The sequence below is a fragment of the Berghia stephanieae genome, chromosome 4, assembly GCF_034508935.2.
Source record: "Berghia stephanieae isolate SIO BIC M18660-M18661 chromosome 4, UCSD_Bste_1.3, whole genome shotgun sequence".
Lineage (NCBI taxonomy): Eukaryota > Metazoa > Mollusca > Gastropoda > Nudibranchia > Aeolidiidae > Berghia > Berghia stephanieae.
Window position 1 is genome coordinate 38,776,757 of NC_088363.1, and position 13,018 is coordinate 38,789,774.

At 34.8% G+C, this 13,018-nt stretch overlaps 1 protein-coding gene across 5 annotated transcripts in view; it reads right to left on the reverse strand.

Annotated features, from left to right (window-relative positions):
* The window catches only part of LOC144972004 (glycine receptor subunit alphaZ1-like), a 39,680-nt gene that overhangs the window by 25,188 nt on the left and 1,474 nt on the right, over positions 1–13,018 (reverse strand). For 4 of the 5 annotated variants that reach the window (XM_078913084.1, XM_078913085.1, XM_078913089.1 and 1 more), the window contains exons 2-4: positions 12,500–12,564; positions 10,150–10,217; positions 9,124–9,234 (exon numbers count right to left, since the gene is read on the reverse strand). In XM_078913084.1, the coding sequence (XP_078769210.1) occupies positions 9,124–9,234; positions 10,150–10,217; positions 12,500–12,564 (244 nt within the window). Of the gene's footprint in view, positions 1–9,123; positions 9,242–10,149; positions 10,218–12,499; positions 12,565–13,018 lie in introns of those variants that run through there. The other variant, XM_078913087.1, reaches the window with a different exon arrangement.

Below are 13,018 nucleotides of genomic sequence, written 5' to 3' on the forward strand. Positions count from 1 at the left end.
AACAACAGTCAACAAACCAAACTCATGTAACACACAGTCCTGACGATGGCTGATTAGGCCTGAAACATCGATGTAGACTGACTCAAACATTGTGGTAAATATTAAAATAAAAAATTATATATGAGCCAAGGTCAAAAGGTGTCAATATTTTTTCTCAAAATAAAAGTGACATAATAGTCCATTCATGTTTCTATATGTGTAGCAAAAACCCTGTACTTCATGAAACAAAGGCCCTTTAGATAACTTTAAGGTCTAACGCAGCATAATATCGTCAACAATGCCTATAGGTTGCTGGTGTCACCTGTGACCGGTGACACCAAAATGAGACAAAAAACTCAATAACCAAATGATTTTTGTTGAGTATCAAACTTTATTTAGTAAGTTATAGACAAAAAGACACAATCAACAACAATCATGGTACAATAATATTACCAACTATTGGAGAAAATGTTGCTTTTTGGTGTCATCGGTCACAAGCAACATAGAATGCAAATATATTATTTCATAAAAATATTTGTGCATTAACAACAACAACAATATTGCATATGCTTATTACCAGCAATGTTCAGAAACTTTTGGAATAAAATGTTGGGAAATAATGTGACCAAAGCATATTTTATTTAGCGACATTGTGTCACTTGTGACATTAGACCGATGACACCATTACTTATGTCACAAGCAATACCAAATTGCAATTTCGACAATATATCATTAATTTCAGTCAAACCAGTGTAATAACCACAGTTAAATATGGAATATAATAGTATTTCAGAAACCAAAGACTTCAAAAATAGAAATATACATGGAAATTAGAGCATCTGAATGTGACTTGTGACATAGACCGGTGACACCATTACTTATGTCACAAGCAACACTGTAACGAAATGCTTCCGTGTAGGCGTCAGTTTACGACAGGATGTACGTCGTCGTAGTATTAGTTGTTGTTGTTATTGTAATCCCTCCGGAACAACCCTTCTTTTGTTGATACAGGTCTTATCAGATCATGCACCTATGGCCCGGAAGTTTGAATTAAACTACGTAGTGTGGGTGTTATTGTGAGAAAGGCATCAATCTTGTTTTCTCCGTAAACTTATAAGCAAAGTAGGATCCCTGCATTCTACGGGAGTGACTTTGTTATGGTATGGCTTGATTGATATCTCGTAACTATGGGGCTGACGAATTTATTTATCCTTGATATGAGGATGTCCGGTATCAGGATGGGTTGTTGTTGTCCATGATTATGGAATCTGGGGGAGTTTTAAGGAATTTCAGATGTTTACGGATATGACTAACATCCGTTTGTGTGGGTAGAATTTTGCTTCGTTTGCTTGATTTTTGCCTATAAATGCCAGAGTTTTGAGCAGTTTCTTCAGACCACTCAGCGGAGTCTTTTAGGCTCATTGTCTCAAAAGAGACCACTCAGCGGAGTCTTTTAGGCTCATTGTCTCAAAAGAGACCAGACAGCGGAGTCTTTTAGGCTCATAGTCTCTAAGCGATAACCACAGCGGAGTCTTTTAGGCTCATTTGTTTAACTCTTGTGTAGAGTTGGATTAAAGTCTTGTGTAGACTTTGTAGTGCTCAAAGTTCGAGCTGAAACACGTTTTGTGTTAACTCTTGTGTAGAGTGTGATTTAAGTCTTGTGTAGACTTTGTGGTGCTCAAAGTTTGAGCTGAATCAAGTTGTGTTATAACTCTTGTGTAGAGTTTGATTAGAGTCTTGTGTAGACTTAATTTGTGATTTCAATAATCTGTTCGGCTCTGGTGAGTTTTTGAATAATATGTTGCGATTACAATTATGATTGTGTTTTGATATCAATATCATAATATCACTTTAAATTTTGATTCTCAATTAATTAATCAGATAATGAAATTAATTGTGTAATATATTCTTGTTGTAAAGAAAATAAGCTTTTCTTGCTATAAAGCATTATTATTTCATATCTACAAAGTAAAGCAATATTAATCAACATTAATAAATTGATTTGTTAAAGTAAAATAATATTTACTCACAAATTAAGTGAGTTCGAATATAGATAGAGTTATATTTGTATGATTATCATATTATAACAAAATCATTTTCTTTCTTTAAAGTGAATGAGCCGTTGGAGGCTGGGCTTTAACAAGCCAACTTTAGGCTATACGCTCATAGCTTGACACTAATAGAAACTGAACATTTGCCTGTTTTATAAGTTACCTGTGAAGAACCATTTGCTTATTTTAATATCAGAACATTGAGAAACAATTGATCTGTTTATGAATACTGTGAAATCAGACCAATTTCAAGAAGAGACAAATTAACAATATTAGAACAACCTTACAGTTTTTGTTGAATATCAAGGACACTCTTTTGGCTTTCTTCTACACGTCTGGATTGTGTTTAGTTAGTTAGTTAATTATTAGTTGCCTGTATGACTGTGATGGTTGCAACCTATCTGTGAGATTGTCTGATGTGGTAGCGGTTTGGTAAAGTATTGATAATTAATTGATTTAATTATATATTTTCATATCGCTTTCATATCATATTCATCATCACACCATCTCCATCAATTTGTCATCCATCCATTTGATTTCATACTTATGACATCTATCATTTCATCTTCATATCTCATAATATCTTTGTTATATTGTAATAAAATATATCTTCATTTAGCTTCAAAACCTTTATCAACGTATTGTGTTTGGTTATTGATCGGTGTCGTAGCTTGAATATAGCACACATAAACAAGGTTGCAAACTGCGCTACATAAGCATACGGTTTACGTGCGCACTTTGTGACATAATTTGGTGTCAGAAGTGGGATTCTTATTGTTGTGCATTCAAGAGACATCGCGACCAAACAATTGTTGAGACAGGTTAGGGAGTTGTTTCAAACTTGAGATAGATACTATCTTTGAGCTTAAAGCAAATTGGTATCCATTTAATGGTTATAAGACTGTCATTATACGCAAGGTGTAATGCAAGTTATTCTGGTAATTTTCACTTGTTCGGTTATACGTTGTCAGTCATCTGTCATAGTGATACGGATCACTGACTTAGCGCGAAAGCGGTACTCGCGCTGTAAAGCCTCTATTGTCCCCCCTCTCCCTTTTGTAAGGAACGAAGGTGGTTGTTGGGGTAATTTGATTCCGTGTAGGAATCTGGGAGAATATTGTGTTGGTCCCGTGTGAGGATCTGTATTAAATCATTTGTTCTGACTTTCTATGCACATATAGTAAGTCAAGGTATTGGTTCTGTGTAAGAATCTGGGTGAAGATATTTTGTTGATTCTGAGAGAGAATCTGGGTGAAGACATTTTGTTGATTCTAAGAAAGAATCTGGGTGAAGATATTTTGTTGATTCTGAGAGAGAATCTGGGTGAAGACATTTTGTTGATTCTAAGAAAGAATCTGGGTGAAGATATTTTGTTGATTCTAAGAGAGAATCTGGGTGAAGATATTTTGTTGATTCTGTGTAAGAATCTGGGTGAAGATATTTTGTTGATTCTAAGAAAGAATCTGGGTGAAGATATTTTGTTGATTCTGAGAGAGAATCTGGGTGAAGATATTTTGTTGATTCTGAGAGAGAATCTGGGTGAAGACATTTTGTTGATTCTAAGAAAGAATCTGGGTGAAGATATTTTGTTGATTCTGAGAGAGAATCTGGGTGAAGACATTTTGTTGATTCTAAGAAAGAATCTGGGTGAAGATATTTTGTTGATTCTAAGAGAGAATCTGGGTGAAGATATTTTGTTGATTCTAAGAGAGAATCTGGGTGAAGATATTTTGTTGATTCTAAGGAAGAATCTGGGTGAAGACATTTTGTTGATTCTGTGTAAGAATCTGGGTGAAGATATTTTGTTGATTCTAAGAAAGAATCTGGGTGAAGATATTTTGTTGATTCTGAGAGAGAATCTGGGTGAAGATATTTTGTTGATTCTGAGAGAGAAAATGGGTGAAGACATTTTGTTGATTCTAAGAAAGAATCTGGGTGAAGATATTTTGTTGATTCTGAGAGAGAATCTGGGTGAAGACATTTTGTTGATTCTAAGAAAGAATCTGGGTGAAGATATTTTGTTGATTCTAAGAGAGAATCTGGGTGAAGATATTTTGTTGATTCTAAGAGAGAATCTGGGTGAAGATATTTTGTTGATTCTAAGAAAGAATCTGGGTGAAGATATTTTGTTGATTCTGAGAAAGAATCTGGGTGAAGTTATTTTGTTGATTCTGAGAAAGAATCTGGGTGAAGATAGTTTTTATGATTCCGTGTGGGGAATCTGGGTGAAGCTATTTTGTTGATTCCGTGTGAGGAATCTGGGTGAAGCTATTGTGTTGATTCCGTGTGGGGAATCTGGGTGAAGCGTTGGTTCCGTGTGAGGACCTGTATTAAATCAGTTGTTTTGACTCTAATATACGTCTATATTAAGTCAATGTTTTGATTCTGTGTAGGAATCTGGGTGAAGCGTTGGTTCTGTGTTAGGACCTGTAGTAAATTTGTTTTGATTCTATATTTGAGTCTATATATAGATCAATGTTGAATTCCGTGTAGGAATCGGTATTAATTGCCTGTTTTGAATCTGTTTTGGGATCTATATTGACCGCATATCGTTAATAAGGTTACTTGTAATACCACTTTATTCTACGTGAAAGTAACATTTACGGCAACAGTGTCGATAAACATATTGAAGTTTGTTTATTTGAATTTGAATTGGTTTGATTAATTGTCCTAGAGATGGATGTGGAAAGATTAATTAAACCTGGAGAAAAATTGGAGTTAAGGGGTGAAGATCTCCGTGCTTGGGTGACAGCCCAGTTACAAGAAGATGAAGAGAGAAAAGAGAAGGAGAGAGAACGTGCCAAAGAAGAGGAGGAGATAAGCAGAGCACGAGCTCAAAGGCAAGAAGCTCTGATGGAGAAAGAGCTTGAACTGCTTAGGTTAAAGTCGGAGTGTCAGGCTTCCTCCAACAACGACAGTATGACAAGTGACATTCGATCATTTACTCGTGCTCCCACTGTTAAGAGTCCTCGACTTCCATGTTTTGACGAAAACAAGGATCATGAACCACAGAAATGCATGACACACGGCAAGGTGGAGTTGAAGTGTGGATGTGTGATGCCGATGTTGTCTGTCGAAGGAAGGGACAACAATGAGCCCGAATAATTGTCGAGATCGATGTGATCTTGAGGCATTTCGTTGATCTAACTAAATGTTGTACCAAATTTAGTCTTAGGGGGGAGATATGTAACGAAATGCTTCCGTGTAGGCGTCAGTTTACGACAGGATGTACGTCGTCGTAGTATTAGTTGTTGTTGTTATTGTAATCCCTCCGGAACAACCCTTCTTTTGTTGATACAGGTCTTATCAGATCATGCACCTATGGCCCGGAAGTTTGAATTAAACTACGTAGTGTGGGTGTTATTGTGAGAAAGGCATCAATCTTGTTTTCTCCGTAAACTTATAAGCAAAGTAGGATCCCTGCATTCTACGGGAGTGACTTTGTTATGGTATGGCTTGATTGATATCTCGTAACTATGGGGCTGACGAATTTATTTATCCTTGATATGAGGATGTCCGGTATCAGGATGGGTTGTTGTTGTCCATGATTATGGAATCTGGGGGAGTTTTAAGGAATTTCAGATGTTTACGGATATGACTAACATCCGTTTGTGTGGGTAGAATTTTGCTTCGTTTGCTTGATTTTTGCCTATAAATGCCAGAGTTTTGAGCAGTTTCTTCAGACCACTCAGCGGAGTCTTTTAGGCTCATTGTCTCAAAAGAGACCACTCAGCGGAGTCTTTTAGGCTCATTGTCTCAAAAGAGACCAGACAGCGGAGTCTTTTAGGCTCATAGTCTCTAAGCGATAACCACAGCGGAGTCTTTTAGGCTCATTTGTTTAACTCTTGTGTAGAGTTGGATTAAAGTCTTGTGTAGACTTTGTAGTGCTCAAAGTTCGAGCTGAAACACGTTTTGTGTTAACTCTTGTGTAGAGTGTGATTTAAGTCTTGTGTAGACTTTGTGGTGCTCAAAGTTTGAGCTGAATCAAGTTGTGTTATAACTCTTGTGTAGAGTTTGATTAGAGTCTTGTGTAGACTTAATTTGTGATTTCAATAATCTGTTCGGCTCTGGTGAGTTTTTGAATAATATGTTGCGATTACAATTATGATTGTGTTTTGATATCAATATCATAATATCACTTTAAATTTTGATTCTCAATTAATTAATCAGATAATGAAATTAATTGTGTAATATATTCTTGTTGTAAAGAAAATAAGCTTTTCTTGCTATAAAGCATTATTATTTCATATCTACAAAGTAAAGCAATATTAATCAACATTAATAAATTGATTTGTTAAAGTAAAATAATATTTACTCACAAATTAAGTGAGTTCGAATATAGATAGAGTTATATTTGTATGATTATCATATTATAACAAAATCATTTTCTTTCTTTAAAGTGAATGAGCCGTTGGAGGCTGGGCTTTAACAAGCCAACTTTAGGCTATACGCTCATAGCTTGACACTAATAGAAACTGAACATTTGCCTGTTTTATAAGTTACCTGTGAAGAACCATTTGCTTATTTTAATATCAGAACATTGAGAAACAATTGATCTGTTTATGAATACTGTGAAATCAGAACAATTTCAAGAAGAGACAAATTAACAATATTAGAACAACCTTACAGTTTTTGTTGAATATCAAGGACACTCTTTTGGCTTTCTTCTACACGTCTGGATTGTGTTTAGTTAGTTAGTTAATTATTAGTTGCCTGTATGACTGTGATGGTTGCAACCTATCTGTGAGATTGTCTGATGTGGTAGCGGTTTGGTAAAGTATTGATAATTAATTGATTTAATTATATATTTTCATATCGCTTTCATATCATATTCATCATCACACCATCTCCATCAATTTGTCATCCATCCATTTGATTTCATACTTATGACATCTATCATTTCATCTTCATATCTCATAATATCTTTGTTATATTGTAATAAAATATATCTTCATTTAGCTTCAAAACCTTTATCAACGTATTGTGTTTGGTTATTGATCGGTGTCGTAGCTTGAATATAGCACACATAAACAAGGTTGCAAACTGTGCTACATAAGCATACGGTTTACGTGCGCACTTTGTGACAAACACCAAATCACACTTTTGTCCATAATATATCATTATTTTCAGTCAAAAAAGCACAATAACCTACTCTAAAATGAAATTCAATAATATTTTAAGAAACTAAATACTTTCAAATTGGAAATATACTTAGAAATAAGTAATACTATTGTTGCTATTACTTTGGTCAAAATCGGCACTAGAACGCAATTTTGCCTCAATAAATCAAGAATAGCAACTGAACACATGTAATATAGCCTGTTAAAATGTAATTCAACGACATTTCAAGCTTTGAAGAACATGAAAGCAGAAATACATTAGAAACTTCAAACTTAAGTGTCACCTGTGACATTTTAACCAATGACACCAATGGTCACGAAAAGTACCAGAAGTCACACAAACTCTAGATAAATATCAGCCATGGTAATGAATTCATGTAACCATACGGTAACATCCGCCCTACTGCTCAAATCTGATAGTTTGTAGTAATTTAGTGTGTTAATAGTAAATCAAATCAAATTTCTTGACAACCCTTCTTTGATCTGGATTCGTCAAAAGCTTGAGTTTTGTCTTTTTCTTGATTGACACAACCCTGAAACATAAAAAAAATTAGAATTACAGTCAGTCTTATGTGAGATGTCATAATATCATATTTGTAAATAGAATAACAGCTGAAAACATAATTTTTTGGTGGCACTTTGTAATATCCAATATCAAGTGTTGCTTGTGACAATGTAAAATAGCGATGACACCAAAGTTCAACTTACCTTTTCTGCCTGGAGCCACGCTGGAAAGACAAATGAAAGTGCTGCACTTCAAAGACTGGTAAGAAGGGTGGATCAAAATTGCGAATCGCCATTTAACGAAACAAACTTCTACGTGTTCACGCATGCCGTGTTGCTTGTGACAAATGACACCAAAACCAATAAACCTCGATATCAGCAAAACGGTATACATTTACTCCAAGATTTGAATTCAGATAGTAAATCTATGCTTTTTTATCATAATAAAACATTTTATAAACATTAAACATGAGCTTTAAAGTTTCGTGTCGAGTCTTAGTATTGGGCTGTGTTTGATGACACCAAAGGTCACAAGCAACACCAACTTTTTAAGAACTCTATATGAAACTTAATCAGATATGTAATATACTGCAATTGTGTTTAAAAGTAAATTTTGACTTTATACTATTAGTCAAATTTCAATCACGTGTGCTAAAACATCACATTTAATTTCTACATGATTTCTAAAAAGGTGATGCGTTGACCTAGTTTTAAGCACATGCCAAACAGCATTCAAATTTGACTTTCAAGTTGTTTATTTCATATTCTGTTGAACAGAGTATGTTGAGCTATCTCATTTTATCTCTTCTTCATATTATCAATTGATTACAAGCATTAACCCAATGAAAACAGCCCATAATTAAGTAAAAATCAAATTTTCTTAACAGTGGTATCAGGCGGGCACCTTTTGACCTTGGCTCATATATATATATATATATATATATATATATATATATATATATATATATATATATATATATATAAGAAAAAGTAGAACGAAAAATTCAAGAAAAACCCCGCCCTTTCGTACTTTTCTCTCTGCTCTTTTCTGTCATTGTCCTATACAAATCTTTTTCATATCTTTATCTTGCATCAACGCTTGGCCCCTTAATATGCCATTCATCTCCACAGGCACTATAGTTAATCCTAACATATGACCGACATTTGGGGTTCCGATAGCTCAGTTGGTAGAGCACTCGCTTCACACCCAAAGGGACCGAGATCGATCCCGGATGCAGTCGTGATTTTTTTCTGTCCTCCGCCCTGTCCACCGATCAGTGAATGGGTAGCAGAGTCTGTTAGATTTGGCGGAAAGTGCTTTGCGATAGACTAGCGTCCTAACCAAAGAATAGCAAGCAAGTGCTATTGTCCGTTTCATTCTATAGAAACCAGGATAAACTCCGGCTCCATGGGCCGAATGGCTCTGAAGGACTACTTTTATGACCGAAATTCTTGGCAATGCAACTTACTTTGTTTAGAACCTTCGGGTCCAGCTCTAACTTGTCCATTCCTGGCAACTTATCGTACTGGAGTCTACCATCCACCCACCACTGACGAAGGAAAACTATCAAGGACATATCCTGGGGACTCCAAGGGAAAAGATATATCTATATAGCACATAGAAAAATAAAAATCTCTAAACGGGACTCCAAAATATTGAAGAAAACTGAATACGTGACCCGCGGTATGAAGGATAAACTAGGTGCTGACAATCAAAATGAATGTATGCCCTCCAATATGAAAGTTGGAAGTCAACTTTTCTTGGTTATAGGGAGACTAAAGTTCTTGCATTGCAACCCCCCCCCCCCCCCAAGAAAAAATAATTTAAAATTCTTATTTCTCGTCAACTTAATTCTAATTTCAATTATCGATGTTCGTATCATCCAGAGATAATTATTGAAACAACAGGTTGCATGTGGAGACTTCTACAGTAAAAGAGAAGGAAAAAAATATGCTTAACAGATGACCCCACCAAGTTTTGTTTAAATTTGTCATTAAAACTCAAAAGTGGTAATACTGGAGTTGTTACCGAGGTTGATTGGTTTTTGGAACTCATACGTTACACCTTCTAAGTATCATCCTATTTCTTACTTATAAAGCGCTTTGAACACATTTTGCGGATATTGCGCAATATAAAGCTCAATTTTAAATTTACTTCAGGATTTGACTTCTAGACAGAAAATGGGATATCATTCTCTTTCAAAATATTCTATTTGAGACCAGAATCTAAGCAAGAAAGCTGATCCTATAAAGCAACCGGGGTATTGTCATATAAAGCAAAGTTTTGTTGGTCCTCTCATTAATCTGCGGTCCTTACCGAAGTCAGAGGCTACAACGTGTACTATCAACAGGAATAATAATAATAATAATAATAATAATAATAATAATAATAATAATAATAATAATAATAATAATAATAATAATAATAATAATCATGATGATGATGATGATGATGATGATGATGATGATGATAATATTAATAATAATATATTCACCATCGTTGATTCGTCAATGGAGTCAATACTAGCGACATACAGTTGCACAGTGACCTCGGTGGGGTAAACTAGAAAACGACAACAACAAAAAAGCAAAACAACAACAAAAAGGTAGGTGTAAATGTTTCTCGTTGTCTCAAAACGGAATTTTGTGATGGGCGTGTTTATACTTTTATACTTATTGTAATAAAGAAAATTGAGACTTAGGTCTAGTTTTTATAATAACAGAAAATGAAGTGAGAAGAAAAGTGTCAGAAGACAATAGAGAATAAATATTTAGCGGCGATGGGGGCTTGAACCCACGACCTGACTGATACGACAGGCCGTGACAGGGACGCTATGCAGTCGACGCCATCTACCAATCCAAAAAAAAGTGCTTTCAAACACAATGTCTATCCTGAGTCACTCTCCCGACTTCTTGAGGTCATGGGTTAAAGACACACGACTCCGCAAAGTTTGTTTACAAGCCACAAGTGATGCTAAAGCTCTATTAATTCTCAACACAAAAATATATTCTCATTTTCATGTTTCATTGAAATAATATTTGTACCAAATAGGAATAAACGATCTTAATAATAATAATAATAATAATAATAATAATAATAATAATAATAATATAATAATAATAATAATAATAATAATAATATTAAATAATAATAATAATAATAATAATAATAATAATAATAATAATAATAATAATAATAATAATAATAATAATAATAATAATAATATACTTTAATCATCAAAAAAAAATGGAAAATCGTTTACAGACGTGGCATGCATAAAAATGTATAAACACAAAGTTGAGAATCTCTGGCGACAATGTATACATATACATATATATATATTCAAATGCACAAAAATGTAACAAATATACAACCAAGAATCATTAGCGACACTTTATATATTAATTTGATAAATTGAGATAGACCATACCGCTGGTCCGAACTATAAAAACAAAGACAACACGTCACCTTAACTCATTTTTGCCACATGGTGTTCGAATTTTTAACGCACAACTGTGATTTAAATTAAATACGACTTTTAAAATATTATACACACACAAGTTCGGACTAGAAAAATATTTATAATTATAAATTTTATGGCGGCCTTACACTGCACCCCTTGTGTGAAATGACCTGCCCAGAAGGATAAGAGAAGCTAAATCTATTGATGGTTTTTAAACATTGTTAAAGCCCTGCCTTTTTACCGTTACATTTTTGTGATTTTCATACGATATTACACACACTGCTGCTATTGATATCATTGTGGTATACGTTCTAAATGTAAGTTTTGTTTATCAATTTGTAACGTGCATTGAGCATCACACATAAACTAATTAAAATGCGCGATATAAAAGTCATCTATTATTATTATTATTATTATTATTATTATTATTATTATTATTATTATTATTATTATTATTATTATTATTATTATTATTATTATCATTATTGTATATTATTATTATTATTATTATTATTATTATTATTATTATTACTATTATTATTATTATTATTATTATTATTATTATTATTATTATTGAGAGGAATTTACATATTTTAACCCGTTAACTGTCGTGCCCTGGAATGGCAGGTGAAGTTTTTAAAAGATCACCCTTCAAATTTATTTCGGTCGAAATTAAATTACCATCGTCTTGGCTAACACTATCAAACCTGAAAATTGTGAGGCTATGTAGTCTAGTGGTATGACACTTTCTTTCGGATCGAAAGGTCCTGGGTTTGAGTCTCGCTCGGCGCATAGTTGAGTCCTTGGAAAAGGCCCTTTACTCACATTCTCTCACCGTACTCATGTGTACAATGAGTAGCTGGGCGTTAATAGCGTTGTCTCTGTCTGAAAAGAAATTGCAATATCGCATAACAGGCGTCATGGCCCGTTCTACACGTTACTTGTTACTGTTGGTCAGGGACCCTTTGTAAAAGCGCTTTGAGCACGTTTAGTGGATATTGAGCTATATAAATGCTCAATGTTAAGGTTAAATCGAGGTTTCTGGGCAGTTGAGAACACGTTTCTCTTTCCGAATGGCCAGAAGATCTGGGTTCCTCTTGTCCTTCAGAGCAATTCGGCCCATGGAGCCGGAGGTTATCACGGATTCTATAAGTGTCAACCGGACAATAGCAATTGCTTGCTATCCTTTAAATAAGACGCTTGTTTATCGCAAAGTACTTTCTACCAAATCTAACAGACTCAACTACCCATTCACTGCTGGGTGGACAGAAAAGAAATATCGACTGCACCCGGGTTCGATCACGGTCCCTTTGCGTGTGAAGCGAGTGCTCTACCAACTGACCTATCGGGCCCCCCCCCCCCCCCCATAAAAACTCGGTACCTTTGTCAAAGTCTGGTGGTACTTCGTAGTCATGTCCATGTAAAATACTCGCCACAGTTTTAGCCCTGAAAGGGAGAGAAGCCATATTGTATATAATGATAGAAATAAATAAAATAATAGTAAATAATCGAGCTTTTATATAGAGCAATATCCACTAAATGAGCTCAAAGCGCTTCACAAGGGGTCCCTGGCCAACAGCAACGTTTAACATGACGCATGTTAGGTTTCATTTTTTTTCGGACAGAGACGACGCTGTTAACGGCCAGCTACTTATTTTACACATGAGTACGGTGAGAGAGGGTGGATAAAGAGCCTTCTCCAAGGACTCCAACTATGCGCCGAGCGAGGCTCAAACCAATGACCTTCCGATCCGAAAGCGAGTGTCATAGCACTAGACCACATAACCAAATATAAAATACAACTCTGGTTGTTCTAACCAGAAATGGGCCTTTAATAATATAGATGATGTCCCTAATGTTCGCAAAATACTCCACAAAAGATCCTTATAACTCAAATAGC